Raw genomic sequence first — 23,308 nt, 5'->3', positions numbered from 1 at the left:
AGGTTTGGCTCACTCAGTGATGTCCATTTCTGACGCTCAAGGCAGCAGGTCCCAATTTCAAATGGAAATGTCAAAGGCACAGATGGACTCTATAGCAGCCCTTGCTCAATGCTTAGCTCAGGCACAGAGCACCACGTCGGACAACGTCACCAGCAGTGCCAAGAAATCTGTGCTGTCACTCGGTCTGTAGTCCAAGGTGCTCTGAGGGATGGGCGGGGAGGGGTGTGGTGGTGGTTGTGTGGAAATCTCAGCGCTATGCCACTGATAGACGCACTTGATAAAGGTCATCATGATAACGGTGCTCTGGACTCTCACTTGCTCGGGTCAGCCCGACCTCGCAATCGCTCAGACTATGGCAGGCCACTAGGACTGGCAACACCAGATGATGTTGAGGCTCCCAGAGCTCACTCCTGCTGTCGGAGGGAACTCGATCGGGGCCGGCAGCACGGGTTGGCTGAATCCCGATTTCCTTCATGCCAATTTGGAATCCACATTTTCGGCTGATGCCCCATTCCACGGGGTATTGGGATTACAACCGGCCATCTGGCCAGATGGGAACATTCTGCTCATGATGTTAGCAATCCATGAAATAATAAGGGTGACCCAGAGAGATGCTTTTGTTTTGGAAATGAGGATGCAATCAGTTGGAAAGCGATCATTATTTCTTGAAATATTGTAAGAACATGTTTGCTTAATCGTATCAAACCAGAAATTGCAAGTGAGGGGAAAGTTAATCTCAAGATTGGTTTGAGGACAGCCCGGAGATGGCTATGTCATCATGGGGGTGGGCAGAGGTTAGGAAAGGTGACTTTGTTTCAGTATATCTGGTGATTGCTGAGAGTTAGGTGCATGATAAACCTTATATGCATTGAATCTAATGGAGAGCAAATAGCTAGTGACAGTTTGATAGCCCTGTTAGCAGAGAAAAAAATACTAACTTCTTCATTCACGGTGTAGAATGTGGGTAAGGTTAATTTCAATTTGAATCTGTGAGTGAAAATTAACTGCTTAGTTTGAAATCAATGAGGAAAAACTGCAGTATCTTCTGGGAAAAAAATAATCACCTGCTTCAGTTGTGAATTACTGCTAAGGTAACCAGAACATGGGATTGAGCCATACACTATCAGGAGAAGGCAATTCAATGTTTTATATCTGAGAATGGCTGGGAATCAGCAGACTTCGCTCGAGGACTGCAGAATATTGATGCGTGTTCCCTACAGAAGTAACTTAGATTTGTGTATCTTATCAGGATCCTGCCAGGCGTGTATGAGGTGTCAAAATGCATCACTAAATAATGTATCTTTCAGATTTCTCGACATGTCAGACCTACAAGCTCTTGAGAACGTCGAGTTAAACAACTAATTTCAATTTTGCTGATTTTTGGAAGTATAGTAAATTTTTTCATCACTTACCTTTCAGGTGATTCGGTATTTTGGATTTGTCTTGAGTGGTGTTCAGTTGATGAAATAAATGAAAGCCTGTTTAAAAAACAAATAGTTTCATGTACTCAGATCTGTCTAATACTACTGTAAATCATTGATCTTTGTTTTAAAATAACGTACCAAGTTCCTGTATTTCTTTTAGTATTTTATCCAACTTTGGTAACCTGTGACGCATTTTCACGCATGATTCCCATGTCGTCCTGTGTGCCTGAGATCCTTTCTCGATCACCAGATTTAAGAGAAGTTTGGAACTGTCTACCAGGTTTCCCTTCTCCACGAGCTCAATGACTTTCTGTAAAGAAAAATAACCAATGTTGAGGAGCAAAGTGAAAAATAGTCTCTTAGAATGACAAGGAAAGGCGAAGCTCAATTATTTCAGGAGCATTAATGACAGATTTCCAAATTCTGAAAATCTCTAAGTGTGACTACATTCGTATTTTTACTCTGTTTTTTCAAAGTGAAGCAAATGGGTTTAACTCATAAATTGAAGTGACTCAGTTATTCTGAATGTAGAAAACTGTTGGGTTAGCTACAGGTTCATTCTGATTATGGACTGACGAAGCTGTAAACATCTTCAATCCGTCATTCGCAAAAAACAATTATATGATGTAATACTATATAAGGGGATTGTCAGAGGATACAGCAGGATATACATAGATTTGTTAGAGACTTGGACACAGAAATGGCAGATGGATTTTAATGCAGACAAATGCGAGTTGATGCATTTTGGAGGATCAAAGTTAGGTGCAAATTACACTGGAAATGGCAGAACCCTTAGGAACATATACCGTCCAGAAGGATCTGGGCATGGAGGTCCACGGTTCCCTAAAAGTGACAACACAGGTGCCAAGTGTAGGAGTACATAGTTATTAATGTATAAAACCGCTTACATATAACAATGCGAAGAGAAACCAAACCTGTGCGTGCGCTAGATTGCTGATGTCAAACATGTTGTGCAACTCAGTTGAAGTACAGGTGAAAAACAGCACGTGTTCAGTTACTCGGTAACACACATCACTGAAAACGCAATAGGTTGCATGTGATCAAGACAAAAGCCCAATCAGTGAGACATAAATCCAATCAATGAGACATAAATCCAACCAGTGGGGGTAACGTCCCACTGTGGTACATTATAACCATTCCGTGTAAGGAACTGACACGCTCACAGTCCTGCCGCCGAGAGGAGTTATAAAAGTTGTGTAAGTTGTAGGCATTACAAGAAGAAAGCAAAGAAGTGATGTCAGCATGTAACGTTGAAGACTGAATAAAATTTCAGACGCTTGTACCACAACTCCAGCTCAAGTCTCGTGAATATAACATAAGGCATATGGCATGCTTGCCTTCATCAGCCAGACATCGAGTACAAGAGTTTGGAAATCATGTTGCACCTATATAAAACCTTAGTTAGGCTGCATTTGGAGCATTACCTGCAGTTCTGGTTACCACACTGTCAGAAGGGCGTGGAAGCTTAGGTGAGTGCGCAAAGAAGGTTCACAAGGATTTGCCTGGTCTCGAAGGTGTTGATTATGAGAAGTTGAATAAACTATGATTGTTTTCACTGGAAAGACGACGGCTATGGGGAGATCCTAATGGAGGTCCATAACTAGTGGTGTTCATGATGTGGAGATGCCGACGTTGGACTGGGGTAAACACCTGAAGGAGTGGACTCACCTGAAGGAGGGGCTCGGGGCTCCGAAAGCTTGTGTGGCTTTTGCTACCAAATAAACCTGTTGGACTTTAACCTGGTGTTGTTAAACTTCTTACTAGTGGTGTTCCGCAGGGATCAGTGCTGGGACCTCTGTTGTTTGTAATGTATGTAAATGACTTGGAAGAAAACGTAACTGGTCTGATTCGCAAGTTTGCGGATGATACCAAGATTGCTGGAATTGTGGATAGTGATGCAGACTGTCAGAGAATACAGGAGGACATAGGCTGGAAAATTAGGCGGAGAAATAACAGATGGAACTTAATCCGACCAAATGCGAGATCATGCATTTTGGTAGATCCAATTCAGGTGGGAGCTATAAAATAAATGGTAGAAGCATCAGGAGCATAGACACACAGAGAGATCTGGGAGTGCAATTCCACAGATCCTCAAAGGTGGCAGCACAGGTGGGAAAGGTGGTGAAGAAAGCATATGGCATGCTTGTCTTCAACAGCCAGGGCATCAAGTATAAATGTTGGTATATTATGTTAGTTATATCAAACGTTGGTTGGGCAACATTTGGAAAATTGTGTCCAATTCTTCCAAACTACCAGAGGGACATGGTGGCTTTGGAAGGAGTATAAACAAGGTTTACCTGGATATTGCCTCGTATGGAGGGTATTAGTTATGAGGAGAGATTGAATAAACTGGGATTGTTCTCCATGGAAAGACGGAGGCTGAGGGGCCACCTAATAGAAGTTTACAAAATTATGAGGGGCATATTTAAGGGGAACAGTTGGAAGATTTTTCCCAGGGCAGAAATGACAATCACAAGGGGGCATAAATTCAAGGGAAGTGGGGCAAGGTTCAGCAGAGATGTGGGGGGAAAGTTTTTTTTTCAGAGGGTGACGGGAGCCTGGAATGCACTGCCAAACAAGGTGGTTGAGGCAACTACGTTAGTGACATTTAAGACTTACAGGGTAGGCACATGGCCAGTGGGGTATAGAGGGATACAGGCGGTTGGTCTAGGTAGGACAATGTGATCGGCACAGGCTTGGTGGGCCCAAGTGCCTCTTCCTGTGCTGTAGTGATCGTTCACAAAATTATGAGAAGCAGAGATTGGGAGAATAGTCAAAGGCTTTTACAAGGACTGAAGTATGAATTGCAAGGGTACACAGGTTGAAGTGAGAGGGGGAAATTTTTTAAGGGAGATGTGCATGGGATGTTTTTCATACAGAGAGGTTGGTGCCTGGAATGTGCTGCTAGAGGTGGTGGTGAAGCAGGCACATTAACGACATTTAGAGGCATCTGGATGAGTAAATGAAAGGGGAGGGAATAGAGGGATACGGACCAAGTAACAGCAGAAGGTTTTTTTTTTAGTTAGGGCATCATGATTGGCACAGGCTTGGTGGTCCAAAGGCCTGTTCCAGTGCTGTACTTTTTTTTGTTCTTTGTTCTAAAATAAAAATATTGGGAACAGAGGTAGGAAATAGGGATGTTAAAGGATGGAAACGATTTGACTATCATCAAGCAATGAGTGGAAAATGACATTTTAATTATCATTACATTACAGGGAGACAAATCGTGAGCATATTACATTGATAGATTATATTTGAAATGTTATAACCATTGTTAAGGTGAAAATAGGGGTAACAGAGTACATAGAGAGGAAAAACGGAGATTTCCATAAAGTCTTTCAAAAGATGCCCATAATAGAAGACTGAATCAGTCAGACATTAAGGTGTCAGGGACAGGTAACAGAATAAATGACTCGCTTACTCTAAAGCAGAAAGCAAAAACTAAGGGCGGGATTTTCTGGCCTCACTTGCACCAAAACCCTAAAATCCAGTCCGAGCTCAACGGACCTTTCCATGATCCGCTCCGATTCCCATGGCGGGCAGGACGGCAGAATTCGCCCCCAAGTGTTCGGAACAGTCATGCAGAAAGTAAAAATAAAAAAGTGGTAGTGACCAATGATCAGTTCTGGAACCAATGTTTTCACAATGCGTGTTAAGGAATTCGACCTTGAGATAAATATATTACTTATAAAATATCAATCTAATTGAATTACAAAGGTAAAGAAATGAGGAAGTAAAATTACTTCGAGTAGAGGGTGAGCAGTTAATTTCAGATCCCTGGAATTGAAAAGTGAATTTGTATTTAATTTTGGAGTGTTGTGTATAATTTGTGTCACCATGCTTGTGTTTATATATGTATATATTTATAGTAGGCCCTGAAGAGAATGCGATGACGAGTTTCAATAGTGTTCCCACAGATGCAAAACTTTACCTATCAGGAATGCTGTCATGGGACATGGACGTTGCTAGCTGGCCAGCATTTATTGCCCAATCCTTGTCACCCTTGAACTGAGTGGCTTGCCAGGCCATTTCAGAGGGCAGTTGAGAGTCAACCACACTGCTGTGGATTAGCAGTCACATGAAGGCCAGACCGGGTAATAATGACAGATTTCCTTCTATAAAGGACACCAGTTGGGTTTACATTGTATTCAGAAAGAGGAGCCCGAGAGATGAACAACTGGATATTTTGTAAAACTATGCAAGAAATTTCGAAGAGTAGATAGAGTTAGCATTTGTAAGGAAGAATAAACCGGGAGCCACAAACATAAGAATTCAGATGAAAGTTCCTTATCATGGCTATGGTGGAACTTGATCTCAAAAAGAGTCGTTGAGGAGAATAGTTATCATCATTGGCACCCTCCTGTAATTGAGATCTAGGTGGCAGTGAGATGCTCACTTTGGCTGTGGGCTTACAAGGTTGAGAAAACAAATCATAACCTTGCAGACTGTCGCACAGTTGTTGGTCTGTAAGAGGGAGTGATGGATTGTTGGCTTGCGCAGCTGTCCACTCTTTTAATCTTTCTTGCTATTCTCGGTCAATGGCTGCTCTTGTTCATTGGAAGACCTTGACATTATTTTCTACAAAGGATCAACAATTTGGATGCAGTTGGGTACCTGCTCATCAAGTGTTGATGTTAATAGCACTGATTTTCATTTGCCTCCTCTTTGTCAGGATTTCTGGTGTGGCTCTGAGTAAACAGTTATTTCGGCAATCAAGTCTGGCATTCTGGTCTCATGTCTCGATCATCTCAGTGGCAGAAAAATTATCATGCCTTCTAGATTTGTGAAGCCTGCGTATTGTAGAATGTGAATGATTGGTCTTTTGACATTCCACTTTATTTGCAAGATACATTTAGGTGGGTGTTGCTAATGCTGTTCCAGGGACCTGATACAATATTTATGCATTGTTCAAGCTTCAACACAGTTTGGAAAAACGGGGAGAACAACTGCCAAAAAGACACTGAGATCAATTCTGGGTCTGATTTCATCATTATCGAAAACTCAAAATGTATTTCAACAAAGACTGATCTGGCAAATTGGATTTAAATGTTTACCTCTTCATTCTACTTAGTTTTTCTGGGGCTATTTATATTCCAAGCTATAGCCAGTGAGTGACATTTTCCATCACTCCAGCATTAACCTCAATTGAATTTGTTGGACATGCTACCTAAAGGAGATGGGGGAAATGGATTGAGAGATGATTTTCCTTGCGTTCACATTTACTTTCCTCATTTAGTGGATGTGGGCATTGCTGGCTCGGCTTGAATTTATTGCTCATCCCTAATTCTCCTTCAGAAGGTGATGGTGAGCTTTGGAGATCCTGAGTGCAGTTAGACCCACAGAGGTGTGAGGGAGGGAATTTCAGAATTTTGATTCACCAACAGTGAATGAGCAGTGGTATATATACAAGTCAGGATATTGAGCGACTTAGGAAACCTCCAGGTAGTGGTGTTCCCAGGTATCTCAGTATTTGATCCTCTTGTCCTTTTAGATGGTAATGTCCGTGCGTTTATATGGAGCTGCTTTAGGAACGTTGGTGAGATACTGCAGTGCATCAGAACAGTCATACAAAATGCAGAAAGTAAAAACAAAAAGTGGTAGTGATCAGTTCTTGAACCAATGTTGTTCACAATGCGCGTTAGGGATTGAGATCTTGAGATAAATATATTAACTTATAAAATATCTAATGGAGTTACGAAAGCAAAGAGACAAGGAAGTAAAATGGCTTACACTGTTCACTGGTGGTGGAAGGGTTGAATCTTTGTGAAAGGGATAGCAAGCAAATGGACCACTTAGTCCTGGATGGTGCCAAACTTCCTGAGAATTGATGAAGCTGCACTCATCGAGGCAAGTGCAGAGTTTTCCATTAAACTCCTGACTTGTACCAGGCTGTGGAGAATCAGGAGACGATTACCATAGAATTTTACCTGCTCTGGTAGCCACAGTATTTATATGGCTAGTCCAGTTCAGTTCCTGGTCAATGATAACGCCAGGTTGTGAACAGTGGACAGTGGGGGACTAAGTGCTCGTAAGGCCATTGAATGATAATGGGCGATGGTTAGATGCTCTGTTGTTGGAGATGATTATTGCTTGCCACTTGTGGCCGTGAATGTCATTTGCCAGCCCAAGCCTGCGTATTATAGTGGTCTTGCAGCAGTTGGTAATGGATTGATTGAGTCTCTGAGGAGTTGAACGAATTGCACTGAACATGTGCAGTCATCCACAAACATCCTGGCTTCTGTCCATATGATAGATGCAAGGTCGTTGATGAAGCAGCTGAAGATGGTTGGGCCTGGGGAACCAACCTGAAGAATTCATGCAGTGATGTCCTGGAGCTCAAGATTATTAACCACTGACCACCACAATCATCGTCCACTTTTTCAGGTATGACTGCAACAAGCGGTGGGGATTCACCCCTGCTTCCTACTGACTCCAATTTTGCTAGTTTTACTTGACGTCACACTCAGTCAGAAGCTGCCTTGATGCCAAGAGCAGTTACCATCACCTCTGCTCTGACGTTCATGTTTGGACCAAATCTGTATTGAGGTCAGAAGCTCAGTGGCACTGGTGGATTCCAAACTGAGCGTCCATCAGCAGTTTATTGCTGAGTAAGTGCTGCTTGATTGCGCTGTTGATGACATTTCCATCAGTTTCCTGATGATCTAGAGCAGATTAACGGAGCCGTAATTGGTTGGGCTGGATTCATCCTGTTTCTTGTGTTCAGAACATATCTAGGCAATTTTCCACACTGCTGTGCAGATACCAGTTTTGTAGGTATATTGACACAGCTCAGCTTGGGACATGGCACTTCATGAACACAAGTCTTCAGTACTATTGCTGGAATATTGTGAGGGCCTACGCCTTTGCAGTATCCAATGCCTTCAGCCATTTCTAAATATGTAGTTGAGTGAATCGAATTGGATGAAGACTGGAATCTCTGATGCTGGGGACCTCCAGAGGAGGCCATATAAATGATACAGCATAGAGGGGGTTATTCGGCCCATCTTGTCCATGCCGATCCAAAGACACCCAAGTGCCATTTCTAAACCCACCTTCCTGTACATGACCTATTCTCCTGCAACTTACAGGTCTTAAGATGCAGGTACAGGTGCTTTTTAGATGAGTTCATGTCTCTGCCTCCACCACCAACTCATGCAGCGAATTCCAGACACCCTCCACCCTCTGCGTAAAAGGTTTTTCCTCGTTCCCCTCTAATCTTTCTGCCGCTTAGCCTGAATCTATGACACCTGGTTTGTGTACTCTCTGCCAAGGGAAACAGGTTCCTCATGTCGACTCACAATGAAGCCACCAGAAATCCAGGGCCCGGAGATGTGCAGAGGCTATGGTGCCCAGTGTGAAGTCCACTAAACGGCCTCCACTTGTGTCTCCCAGGCTGGGAGAATCACCCCCTACTTTTTTTCCTGGAAGATATTGACCAGCACTGCACACAGTATTCCAGTTGTGGCCTTACCAAGTATGAGTTTCATCATCATATCCCTAACTTTGTATTCTATACCTCTGCCAATGCATTCCATATGCCTTCTTTACAGTTCTACCCGGGAGGATATTTGTACTTGCACGCCAAGATCTCTCACTTCATTTATCCCTCTGTGCATTCCCATGTATATTGTACTCACTTTTACTCTTTGACCTCCCTAAATGCATTACCTCACACTTATCAGAGTTGAACTCCATCTGCCACTTTCCTACCCACTCCACCAACCTATATGTATCATTTTAAAGCTTACAGCTATCCACTACACAGCCAATTTTGTTTTTGACTGCAAATTTCCTAATCGTGCCCCCCATGTTCAAGACTTAATCATTAATATACCAAACAAACAGCAGATGTCCCAGACCAGGGCTTGCGGAACACCACTTTAAATGGATTTCCATACGCAAGGGCAGCCGTCAACCATTACATTTCTCGGCCAAAATAGATCATCCACTCTGCACTTCTGGCTGAAGATTGTTACGAATGCTTCACCTTTTGTACTGATCTGCTGAGATCATCCATCATGGAGTATAGGAGTATTTCTGGAGTTTCTCCTCCAGTAAGCTGTTCAATTGTTACCACTATTCATGCTGGGACGTGGCAGGACTGCAGATCTTAATTCTCATCTATTGGTTGTGGAATGGCTGATCTCTGTCTTTTACTTGCTGGTTATGCTTTTTGGCATGGGACAGCAAGCTCACACAGGACTGCTGTGTCTCAGTGCCAGGGATCGCGTTCGATTTCAGCCTTGGGTACTGTCTTCATGGAGATTGCATGTCACCCATGTCTGCATGGGTTTCCTATGGGTGCTCCAGTTTCCACCCACAGTCAAAATGTGCTTATTTTTGATGGATTGATCATGTTCAATGTATGGGATAGTGAGTACAGGGTGGGGGAGTGGGCTTAGGTAGAGTGTTCTTTTGGAGGGTCGATGCAGACTCGAATGGTCTCCTTCTGCACTGTAGGAATTCTATGGCATGCACGTATTCCTGTGTGAAGCATGACTAAGTTGACACCTCATTTTTTAGATATGCCTGGTTTTGCTCCTGACATGCCTTCCTGCACTCTTCATTGGATGATGTTGATCCCCTGTCTTGGTGGTACTTGTGCAGTGCGGAATGTGGCAGTGAGACTGTGGTTGAGTACAATGCTGCTGCTGGTTGCCCACAGTGCCTCATGTATGTCCAGTTTTGATTTGCTAGATGTGTTTGGATTCTCCCCAATTAACACAGTGGTCGTATCACACAACAGGATGAAGTCTCATGTTCTCAAAATTTTTGTTTGATGTGTAAACTGCCTGTTGAATTTTTTCTTCAAATAATGCATTAACTTCAGCTTGATTAAAATACACTTTCAATTACAGAAGTTCAAGATGCTGGAGTGATTTGCAATTAAAAACTATGGCAGTTGTTGATGAATATCCAGAAGAACCTCCAGATATGGCAGCGAGCTGAAAACCAAACAGAACCTTTCATAATGGATTACCAGGCATGGTCTACAAAACTCTGATGTGGGGGTAAGAACATAAGAAATAGGAGCAGGAGTAGGCAATCTAGCCCCTCGAGCCTGCCCTGCCATTCAATAAGATCATGGCTGATCTGAAGTGGATCAGTTCCACTTACCCGCCTGATCCCTATAACCCCTAATTCCCTTCTATCCGTGATTTAAACATATTCAACGAGGTAGCCTCCACCACTTCAGTGGGCAGAGAATACAAGAGATTCACCACCCTCTGAGAGAAGAAGTTCCTCCTCAACTCTGTCCTAAACTGACCCCCCTTTATGTTGAGGCTGTGCCCTCTAGTTCCAGCTTCCTTTCTAAGTGGAAAGAATCTCTCCACCTCTACCCTATCCAGCCCCTTCATTATCTGATAGGTCTCTATAAGATCCCCCCTCAGCCTTCTAAATTCCATGAGTACAACCCCAATCTGCTCAGTCTCTCCTCAGAATCAACACCCCTCATCTCCGGTATCAACCTGGTGAACCTTCTCCGCACTCCCTCCAAGGCCAATATACCCTTCCGCAAATAATGGGACCAATACTGCACACAGCATTCCAGCTGCGGCCTCACCAATGCCCTGTACAGATGCAGCAAGACATCTCTGCTTTTATATTCTATCCCCCTTGCGATAAAGGCCAACATTCCATTTGCCTTCTTTATCACCTGTTGCACCTGCAGACTGGGTTTTTGCGTCTCATGCACAAAAACCCCCAGGTCCCTTTGCACTGTTGCATGTTGCTATTTTTTTCCATTTCGATAATAATCCAATTTGCTATTAATTCCTCGAAAGTGAATAACCTCGCATTTGTCAACGTTATACTCCACCTGCCAGATCCTCGCCCACTCACTCAGCCTGTCCAAATCTCTCTGCAGACCTTCTACGCCCTCCACACGATTCACTTTTCCACTTATCTTTGTGTCGTCTGCAAACTTTGTTACCCTACACTCAGTCCCCTCCTCCAGATCGTCTATATAAATGGTAAATAGTTGAAGCCCCAGTACCGATCCCTGCGGCACGCCACTAGTTACCATCTGCCAACCAGAAAAGCACCCATTTATTCCGACTCTCTGCTTCCTGTCGGATAGCCAGTCCCCAATCCACGCTAACACCCTACCCTCAGCTCCGTGTGACCCAATCTTCTTCAGCAACCTTTTGTGAGGCACCTTATCAAGCGCCTTTTGGAAATCCAAAAACACCGCGTCCACCTGTTCCCCTCCGTCAACCGTACTAGTCACATCTTCATAAAAATCCAACAAGTTCGTCAAGCACGACTTTCCCCTCATGAATCCATGCTGCGTCTGCTTAATCAAACCATTCTTATGCAGATGGCCTGCGATTTATTCATTAATGATGGATTCCAGCATTTTCCCAACTACAGACGTTAAGCTAACTGGCCTGTAGTTACCCGCCTTTTGTCTATTTCCTTTTTTAAACAGCGGCGTAACATTAGCCGTTTTACAATCCGCCGGCACTACCCCAGAATCCAACGAATTTTGATAAATTACCACTAACGCATCCGCTATTACCTCTGACATTTCTTTCAGTACCCTGGGATGCATTCCATCCGGGCCCGGGGACTTGTCCACCTTCAGTCCCGTTAGTCTACCAAGCACTGCCTCCCTGGTAACATTAATTGTATTGAGTACCTCTCCTCCTATCAACCCATATCGTTAATAATCGGTAAACTATTTGTGTCTTCCACCGTGAAGACCGACACAAAAAACGTATTTAAAGTTTCAGCCATTTCCTCATTTCCCACTATTAAATCCCCCCTCTTGTCCTCCAAGGGTCCAACATTCACTCTTGCCACTCTATTCCTTTTTATATATTTGTAAAAGCTTTTACTATCATTTTTTAATATTTAGAGCTAGCCTAGCTTCATAACCTAACTTTCCTTCATCGCTTTCTTAGTCGTTCTTTGTTGTTTTCTTAAAGTTTTCCCAATCCTCCGATTCTCTGCTACTTTTGGCCGCTCTGTACGCATCGGTCTTTAATTTAATACTCTCCTTAATTTCGCTACTTATCCACGGCTGGTTATCCCTTTTCTTACAGTCCTCGTTTATCACCGGAATATATTGTTGCTGAGTACTGAAAAGGATCTCCTTAAAAATCCTCCAATGTTCCTCAGCTGTCCTACCTACCAGTCTGCTCTCCCAGTCCACCTTAGCCAATTCAGCCCTCATCTTCTCATACTTCCCTCTGTTCAAACAGAGGACACTGGTATGGGACACTACTTTCTCCTCTTCCATTTCTACCAGAAATTCGACCACATTGTGATCACTTGACCCAAGAGGGTCCTTCACAAGAACATCTTTAATTCTACCTACCTCGTTACACATTACCAGATCTAAGATAACTTGTTCCCTCGGTTCTGTAACATACTGTTCAAGGTAACTATCCCGACAGCATTCTAAGAACTCTGCCGCCATCTCACCCCTTCCAACTTGAGTCAGCCAATCAATATGCAGGTTGATGTCCCTCATGATTATTGCCGTTCCGTTTTTGCACGCATCCATTATTTGCTTGTTTATAGCCCTCCCCACCTCAACATTATTATTTGGGTGCCTATAGACCATGCCTACTAGTGTCTTTCTCCCCCTACTATTCCTTATCTCTACCCATAACGATTCCACGTTTTGTTCCTTAGAGCCGATGTCATCCCTCACTACTACCCTGATATTATCTTTTATTAACAGAGCTACCCCACCACCTTTTCCTTCCTGTCTATTTTTCCTAATTGCCTGATACCCCTGGATATTCATCTCCCAGTCCTGGTCTCCCTGCAGCCACGTTTCTGTAATGGCCACTAGATCATACCCATTTGTGCTGATTTGCACCATCAACTCATTAACTTTGTTCCGAATGCTTCGTGCATTCAGGCAAAGTGTCTTTATTCCAGCTTTTATCTGGACCCGATTTGATGAAACGCTATCAGCCTCTCTCTCGCCCTCTACTCCTTTAACTACTTGAATGCCCTCATTCACTTGCACTCGCTCCCTGATTGATTCGTAATTCCTCTTATCTCTGCACCCTCCCCCTCCATAAATTAGTTTAAAGCCCTATCTACAGCCCTAGTGATATGATTCGCTGGGACTCTGGTCCCAGCATGGTTCAAACGGAGACCATCCCATCTATACAGGTCCCATCTGCCCAAATACTGGTGCCAATGCCCCATGAATTCAAACCCATTCCTCCCACACCAATCCTTGAGCCACGCATTCGTCTCCTTAAGCCTATTAACCCTGCGCCAATTCGCGCATGGCTCAGGTAGTAATCCAGAGATTACCACCTTGTTGGTTCTGCTTTTTCATTTGTTCCCTCGCTCTTCGTACTCCCTCTGCAGATCCTTAGTTCCTGTTTTGTCTGTGTCATTGGCACCTACATGGACCACGACAACTGGATTTTCACCCTCCCACTCCAAATTCCTCTGCAGCCCAGATGATACATCCTGGACCCGAGCACCAGGCAAGGCAACACAACCTACGGTATTCCTTATCCTTGTCACAGAGGACAGTGTCTATGCCCTTAACTACACTATCCCCAATTACTACTACAGTGAATGTAGGAGTTCTGTTCACAAACAGGGCATATAAAGACACGACCTCAATATGCCTTGTTTGTGAACAGAACTCCCCCTTACCTGATGAAGGAGCAGCGCTCCGAAAGCTCGTGGCTTTTGCTACCAAATAAACCTGTTGGACTTGAACCTGGTGTTGTGAGACTTCTTACGACAAAACTCGACCAGAAGGATACAAAACCTTTGGCTTAACAAAACAAGTGATAGACAATGCTGCAAAAAATAGTGGAAGCGCAGGTTAGGGAAGATTTGGGAACCATGAACATATGAATAAAAATTAATAAAGGGGGAAACATTGCATTAGGAGACATAACTACCAAGATATATAAAAACTGTAAAACCTCTTATAAGTATATAAAAATGTAACAGTAACTAAAGTGAGCATTGGTCCCAGAGTATGATTGGTTATTAATAATGGGAAAAGAAGAAATGAGAGTGTTTGAAAAAGTATTTTCTATCAGTCTCCATTGCAAGATACACAAAGCATCCCCAGGAGAAAATTAGAAGGGCAGAACTTAGAACAACCAACATCGCTAAAGAAAAAGTAATGGGAATATTGATAGGACATAAGGCTAACTATTCCTCTGGACACCATGACCTTAAAAAAGAAGCTGCCATCGATGCAAGGTGCATCAGTTGTAATCTTCCAAAATCACCTTGATTCTGGAAAGGTACCAACAGTTTGGAAACCAGAAATGTAACACCTATACCCAAGAATGAACGGATACAATAAACAGAAATCTATAGGGCCGTTAACCTAACGTATGTCCTTGGGAACATGTTAGAATCTGCTATTAAATAGGAGGCAGCAGTGCATTTAAAATATCCTAACACAGAGCCAATGTAGTTTATGAAATGGAAATTAAATATGTTTAATTGTAGAGTTATTTAAGACAGGAACAAACAGGGTGGATAATGGAGTAGTAGTAAATACACATTTGGATTTCCAAAGAGACACGCAATCATACTCTGGTGCCACATAAAAGTTTTCTATGAAAGATAAGAGCACATGGTGTTCAGGTGATATGTTAGCATAGACGAGCTAACGAACAGAAAGGAGCGAGTCACAATAAGTGTCACATTTTCAGGTTGGTAAAGTGCAACTAGCTGGGTGCCAAGGAGTCAGTACTGGGCATCAACTTTTTGCAATCTACATCAATGACTTTGATGAAAGGACCAGCCGTATCATAGCCAATTTTTCTGACAATATGAACATTGGTAGGAAAGAAACTTTCAGGAAGGGTAAACACAGAGATAGATTGTGGGCATAAACAAATGGCACACTAAATTTATGGTGGGAAAATATGAGTTTGTCTACACTAGCAGGAAGAATAGACAAACAGTATTACTTAAAGAGACAGAATTCAGACTTCTTTCGGACAGATGGACATGATGTCCTTGTACATGAATCACAAAAAAGTCAGCACGCATGTACAGCAAGTAATTCAGAACGCAAATGGAATATTGGTCCTTACTGCAACCACAAGTGGAAAAGCATTGTTATGATTGTACAAGGAATTTGTGATGCCACTCTGGGCAGGATCTTGAGCCCACGTTCACCATCAGTGGTAACGGCAGCGGCTAAATATCCAGGAAAACATGGAAGTCTTCCAATTTGTACCGCCCCCTCATCACCGACAATGGTGTGAACTGATTTACAAACATTTAAATTCACTTCCATATGATAAATGAGCCCCCTACCCCCGCCACCAGATATTGAGCCCTTGCCATGTTTTGAAACTGTGCAGATGTGACATTACGTTGGCGAAGATAAAACATGTTCACCCAGACATGAACCTGTTGTGGAGATCTTCCCAGCGGTCAAGTATAGCCTCCGGGGGAGAAGGACATGGTTAGGTTATGCTCCGGCACTGCCAGATTGCCATGCCAAACTGGCAGTGCAACCTGGTAGTGCTAGTAGCAGATCCTCGTGGGTGGAAGAAGAGGGATTCAATTATGTGTGGTGGTGGGGGCAGTAGATGTGGATGCAGCTGATGGCTGTGAGAGTGGAGGATGTTGGCGATGGCTGCGTAGGTGGGGGGTCCAACCTCTGCAGGTGCAGGGGTGGTGGTTGGTGGGGGGAAGAGGGGGAGAAATGCCAGCTCTGATGATGTGGTGGTGGGGAGCCCCTGAGACCTCAGAGGTAGAGTGGAAGGGGAGGTTACTTCTTGCTTTGTTTGGGCTGCCCTTCAAACATGGCACTCTGATTTCAGTGCAGCCTGGCTTTGTCGGCTTGTTAAGACCATTTTATAAAGAAAATGTGAGCAGGTTGAGCCTATAGTCAATATCGGCTAGCAGAATGAGAGTGGACTATCGAAACACATCGGACTCTGAAGCAGTTTGATAGGATAGATGCTGAAAGGCTCCTCAAAATTCCTCCTCAAAAATCTGGAGGGAATCCAGTTTCAAAATAATTGGCCGCCCATTTAAGACGGAGATGAGGAGGAATTTATTTTTCCTCAAAGGATTGTTAGTATTTGGATTATCTTCCATAGTGAAGCAGAGTGGTGTCATTTAATTTATTCAATGCTGAGTTTTGATAGATTTTTGATTGACAAAGCAATCAAGAGCATTTGGGACAGGCAGGATAATGGAGTTGAAGTTACATCAGATCAGTGACGATCAGGTTGTGTGCTGGATCTGACCTGCTTGTGCTCCCACTTATGTTCTTATAAATGCATTTATAAATGCATTTTGAAAGCAGTGACAGAGTAATTAAAATCTGAAGCAGTGCAGGCATCTGGAGCAGAAGGAAGGAAAAGCTGTTCCCAACAGTATTCAAGTAAAACTGACTAGATTTCAATTTGAACAAAAAAAAGTTAACATTTGAAAGGGGAAAAATGGAGTGGGGGAATGAGAATAGGCAAAAGAAGTTCAAATTAGAAAGCAAGAAAAAAATGGAAGAAGCAAATTCTGGAGAGAAGGATAAAGAAAAATGGAAAAGTTAGAAAGATGATAAAACGGGAAAGTAGAAGAAAAGTGAAAGACACCGATGACACAAATATGCACTGGCAGGAAAAAGTGAAATTTACCCAGAGGAATCAGTAGTTTTGATTTCACAATGAGGATTTTGCTTCTGTTCCAAACTGAAGAACTGTTTTCAGTTAATACAAAAATATGTCAGAATTTATTTGTAGGGAAAGCTTTCAAAGTCTCTTCATCTCCTTCACAAGAACACAACCTGATTACATCCAAGAAGAAAAACAGTACAATTGTGTTCAGTGCCCAGTAGTTGGCATTAGAGGTTACATATAGAGGAATCCGGAATCGGTTGCATTCTTAGACACACGCATCTCCGTCAAGGACGGTGACCTCAGCACTTCATTATACCGCAAGCCCACGGATAACCTCATGATGCTCCACTTCTGCAGTGTCCACCCTAAACACGTTAAAGAAGCCATCCCCTACGGAAAAGCTCTTGGCATACACAGGATCTGCTCAGATGAGGAGGATCGCAACAGACACCTCCAGACGCTGAAAGATGCCCTCATAAGAACAGGATATGGCGCTCGACTCATCGATCGACAGTTCCGACGCGCCACAGTGAAAAACCTCCTCAGGAGACAAACACAGGACACGGCGGACAGAGTACCCTTCGTCGTCCAGTACTTCCCCGGAGGAGAAGCTACGACATCTTCTCCGGAGCCCTCAACATGTCATTGATGAAGATGAACATCGCGCCAAGGCCATCCCCACACCCGCACTTCTTGCCTTCAAACAACCGCACAACCTCAAACAGACCATTGTCCGCAGCAAACTACCCAGCCTTCAGGAGAACAGTGACCACAACACCACACAACCCTGCCACAGCAACCTCTGCAAGACGTGCCAGGTCATCGACATGGATGCCATCATCTCATGTGAGAACACCATCCACCAGAGAGACGGTACATACACTTGCAACTCGGCCAACGTTGTCTACCTGATACGCTGCAGGAAAGGGTGTCCCGAGGCATGGCACATTGGGGAGACCATGAAGATGCTACAACAATGGATGAATGAACACCGCTCGACAATCACCATGCAAGAGTGTTCTCTTCCTGTTGGGGAACACTTCAGCGGTCACGGGCATTCAGCCTCTGATCTTCGGGTAAGCGTTTTTCAAGGTAGCATTCACGACACATGGCAACGCATAGTCGCTGAACAGAAACTGATAGCCAAGTTCCGCACACATGAGAACGGCCTCAACCGGGATCTTGGGTTCATGCCACACTACTGTAACCCCCACGACTTGCCTGGGCTTGCAAAATCTCACTAACTGTCCTGGCTGGAGACAATACACATCTATTTAACCTGTGCTTAACCCTCTCTCCAATCACATTGTCTGTACCTTTAAGACTTGATTACCTGTAAAGACTCACATTCATACCATTATTTTGTAAATTGAGTTTGTGTCTTTATATGCCCTGTTTGTGAACTGAAATCCCACTCACCTGATGAAGGGGTAGCGCTCCGAAAGATAGTGGCTTGTGCTACTAAATAAACCTGTTGGACTTTAATCTGGTGCTGTGAGACTTCTTACTGTGTTTACCCCAGTCCAACGCCGGCATCTCCACATCATACATATAGAGGTGCAGGAATTAGAAAACAAAACAGTCTCAGATCAATGTGGATTTTTCTCGAGAGAAGAAAATGGTTTTACATCGGTGGAATGGATTAATGTAGGTTCAAGAAGATTTTGAGACCCAATGGGAAGTAATCTGAGAGAAGAATTTTTAAGAAAGCACCTCTTTTGGTCGTTATGTCCCATCTGGAAGAATAAAATTGGTGCCCAGTTGGAAAATTCAGAAATTGGCTGCTATGAACTGGACCAAAGCGAAATTCCAGGTCATATTTTCTCTTATCATCTGGATACAGGAATTTCCTCTACCCTTCAAATAAGCCGGACAATAGGTTGTCATCAGGGTGTTGTTCGACACTTGCTTCAGTGACTTTGCCTTCAAAAACTATCTTTGAACTTATTCAAGTTGATAAACCCTAATTGCTTTAACATCTGCATTCTTTTTAATTTCAAAATCTTTGTAAAATGTTTATGCCACTTACACATCCGAGTTGTCCTTCACAATTACCGAATGTGCCTTGTATTGTTTAAAGTCAAGAGCACTTTAAAGCCCAAGTTATTTTTCATGGTCTGTCCGTGCAGATGCATTTCCAAGGGGTACAGTTTAAATGCAGCCTTCTTTTGTTTAACGGTTGAATTTATAGTTGGGTAAATGTTATCATTTGCTGCTTTAGGATCTTTGTTGATTCTATTTCGATGCTCATCTAAGAAGGTTTAATGTCTTTTTTGCTATTATTTCGTACACAAATTATATTAGTCTGTTCCTTTTTTCACTAAACTCTAACTTTTCCATTTTAGCTTTAGCCATTCAATCTTGTTCCTGAAATTCTAATTTGTATCCAAGGACATATTTAGTATCCCCAGAAAAATCTTCAGTTTTGAACCCAACGCAACCCAACCCAACTGAACCCAACGCTTTCAGTTTATTTAAAAGCATGTTTCTTTCACTGTTTCACCTTTGGCTTCGAGTACTGTTGCACTCTACTCTGTCACATCTCATGAATGTACTTTTTCTGCAATTTTAGGTCAAGTTGTTTTAAGGCCCATTTCCATTATTCATCCCTCCTTAGCTTGATACTCAAGTATCATGGTTAAGCTGGCAAGCCAAGTTTCAAACTCTTGTTAAATATCTAGTGATGACCTCAATCTGAGCAGACTAAGCTGTTCCTTTGTGTAGGCAAACTGTTCCTGCATAATCTTAGTTTAATCAACCTCGGCATACTTTCTGAAAATCACTGGAGATCGCAATATCTTGTCTACTGCCACGTCATTTTCTAGGAAAAATCCATACTCTCAATAAACAAACTAAGAATGACACAAACGGTAGAAGAGGCAGTCACATTCAAATTTTCTCCGAGCAAAGATAACTGGTAAATTTTTTCCACCATTACTCTACTGGAATAGCTTCACCATTAGCAAATACCTGGAGATAATTTTATTTCATCTACCAGAACAAGTGACTGCGCTGCCATTATTTCTAACGATAACAATTGACCTGCTATTGTACTCTCAAAATAGAAAACCTCTGTAGTTTCCTTCACACTGATTTCTAAATTAACTTTAGTCTATTTATTAGTGTCACAAGGAAGCTTACATTAACACTGCAATGAAGTTACTGTGGAAACCCCCTAGGTGATACACTGCTATTTGGGTGTTTGCCTGTTTGGGTGCACTGAGAGCATTTAGTATGGCCAATCCACCTAACCAGCACGTCTTTCAAACTGTAGGAGAAAACTCTGGAGGAAACCCACGCAAACAGGTGGAGAACCTGCAAACTCCATGCAAACAATGACCCAGGCAAGGAATTGAACCCGGATCCCTGACACTGTGAGACAGGGGTACTAAACACTGTGCCAACAGATACAGTCAACACTGAAGGTAACTCAGTAATGAACTTTTAGAATGAGAAAACAATTTGCAAAGAAAGTCCAATAAAGATTAATGTGAAGCAATGCATTTTGTTATGAAGAGTAGGGAGGTAACTTATTCAATCAAAGGTGCAAATTTAGGCAAGGCAGAGGAACAAAAGTATAAAAATACGATCAATAAAGCTTGCAACATATGTTAACAAAGTGACTCTTTTAAGGACCAAACACTCGGCTTCATTTCTGGAGTGGGAGAATGCAACAAAGTAAGGAACTTATGCTACTCCTCATATGCATGTGTTATACTTGTTTATAAAGATAGGCCTGGCCAGGAAGATGTCAGAATTGTTTGCATACGTATTCGGAAAGTATTGAGACTGCTACTCTTTTTTACCTGGAAAAAAATGAAGAGTCAACAGCAAGAGAATTTAAAATGATTCATGTTTTGCTAGAAAGGACAACAAAGAGCATTTCCATTCTGTGATGATGAGAATAACTAGCGGTCATCAATATGAAATAAAAATTCAACAACAAACATTTAATGGAGAGAGCAATATGTAATATGTGGTTATGTTGGTAGGTTTAGATAAGGGCAGATAGAAGCAGGGTCGAAAGGAGTATGAACACCAGAATGGACAATGGACAGGCATGGGCATGCCAACCTTCTCGGTGCTGCATATTCTATCTTGTTTGCCATCTCGGAAATTGTGGTATTGATGTTCCTAGCTTTCTTTTTCATAGGAATCCAGCTTGACTCTACGTGACCTTTTTTTTTACAGGCGGCCCATTGTTCTGTTACAGTTCTGCTTGCTGATCCACATTGATTCCAAATTATCAGGGCAAGGACATTCCCACTCTATTGAAATTAGCCCTCCTCTCATTTCTATATTTTACTCTGGATTGCTATTTGATATTTTCCAATTGCTAACCTGAAATTGTCATAATAGGAGACCCCTAAACGATAGCCTAATGATACTTGACTCATCTGACTTGTCTCATTCACAAGTAACTGTTCTGAAGAGTCAAATTCAATTGACACATTAATTCACTTCTGCTCTCCGCAGATGCTGCCTGAGTATTTCCAGAGTTTTGTGTCTTTTTTTATTTCAAATTTGCAACATCCACAGTATTTTGCTTTGATATCATAAGAGTCAGTGCCTCCTTCCTCATGTCAGCATCAATATACTGATTTGGGTAATCTTCCTAAATACAGTTCATAAAATATTCTTCTGTAATTTTTACCATTTGTATTAGAATAATTAATGATCTCATGATAACTTATCTGTTTTTGCACATCTCTTTAACTGCTCTGCTTATGTGTTCCTCAATATCTTGCCCAGTGTGTGGGGGGCTCAAACATGCATCCAATGGTTTATGAGTAAATCTATTGTTGACCATTCTATGCCATGCACTCCCTCCAGCCTTTCATTATTCTTCTTAATCCACACTGCTGTCGCTCTGCTTTTCTTTCATATCTTCCCTGACCAACTTGTGTCCAGGATTATCTGGTGATCCTGATTGCTAGATTTTTTTTCAATGGTCAAAAAAATCTGTTTGCATGATCTCATCAATCTTTGGATTTCTTCATTAGGCACCAGTGTGCAATATAGACTATTCACCCTGTTCCAGCCTGTCCTTAAACTGTGGGGTAACCAGATTGATAATTGCACCGAACAGGAAACTGTCAGCCTCACGGGTGAGTCACAAGTTACACCAGATGCTGCTCTAGTTTGAACGGCTGGAGGTGGTGCTGCGCCAACTGGCAAAACTTCATGAATATGTGCTTGTCCAGGACCTGGAAAGTGACATGAGAGTTCAAAAATTGAATATAATGTACACTCCAGTTGACTGAATTGCGATGGCATGCTTTTATCACACTACTAACTGAATTAACAGTAATAAAGTGACACAGATGTTGCTTGTAATTAAAGGGATCTGAGGTAGAAGCACAGTTTGGGGATCAACGATGTGAATGTTGACCGGCAAGTCCAGACCCAGAGAGCAACCAGAGAATTAAAAGATGATCTTACGTGCAGTGGGAACAGATAATGGACTTGGTCCTCAAGATCTTGATGTTCTCGAGTGAATATTCACTCCCTGTGCAGAGTAGCAGAAAATTTCAAGCTGAATTGTGTTAAAGTTCCTGATATTTCCTGATGCCCCAGTCAAATTGCCACCGTGGCTCTGAATATTTCAGATGGCAGTGCGCCTTTTCTTGACACCTGAAAAATCGACTACCCCACAGCCATGTTACGCATGAATAGCATCAATTGGCTTCCATCAGGAGTTCAGCCCCCCCACTCAGGAGGCAGGCTCGCATTTGAGAACTTTTGGCCAATCTGACAAGCTGGCACCTCTATAGTCTCTGCAGTGACAAGGGCTGCAGTGAACAGAAAAGGAAATGTTTCCGCATGTTAAAGCCGTAAGTACCGGCAATTGAAGGCAAAAAGGTTTTGACAGTATGAGGATGGGGCATGCATGAATGGGTTGGAAGGGGTAGAAAGTGGGTAACTGACATGCTGGGAAGAGATAGGAATTGGCGTGGTCCACACACCCAGCCTCTGTCGTTCCAGCATCCGAAGGAGGTATAGAGATAGTGGATGCACTGGTAATAATTTTCCAAGAACACTTGAATTCTCGAAAGATCCAAGAGATTTGGAAAACTGCCAGTGCGATGCCCATATTAAAAAAAAAGATTTTAAAAATTGTCATTTTGCTTAACATATCATTGGGATAATATTTCCCTATAAAGAGCCGGTATGGCTTCAGGAAGGGGAAATCATGCCTGACAAATGGGAAGGTTGACAGAGTCTACAGAAGAATGTAGCCAGGTTAAGTGAGTGGGAAAAAAGTTGCCAGGTATT

The 23,308-nt window shown here is 42.7% G+C and overlaps 1 protein-coding gene across 2 annotated transcripts in view; it reads right to left on the bottom strand.

Moving 5' to 3' along the window:
• LOC144505283 (NACHT, LRR and PYD domains-containing protein 3-like) overlaps window positions 1-23,308 on the bottom strand; it is a 103,368-nt gene that overhangs the window by 40,363 nt on the left and 39,697 nt on the right. For both annotated transcript variants that reach the window (XM_078231353.1, XM_078231355.1), the window contains exons 5-6: window positions 1,563-1,734; window positions 1,413-1,478 (exon numbers count right to left, since the gene is read on the bottom strand). In XM_078231353.1, the coding sequence (XP_078087479.1) occupies window positions 1,413-1,478; window positions 1,563-1,734 (238 nt within the window). The remainder of the gene's footprint in view (window positions 1-1,412; window positions 1,479-1,562; window positions 1,735-23,308) is intronic.

The sequence above is a fragment of the Mustelus asterias genome, chromosome 16 (genome assembly GCF_964213995.1).
Source record: "Mustelus asterias chromosome 16, sMusAst1.hap1.1, whole genome shotgun sequence".
Taxonomy (NCBI): domain Eukaryota; kingdom Metazoa; phylum Chordata; class Chondrichthyes; order Carcharhiniformes; family Triakidae; genus Mustelus; species Mustelus asterias.
The sequence above is the reverse complement of the archived record's forward strand: the minus strand, read 5'-3'. Positions and strand labels throughout refer to the sequence as shown.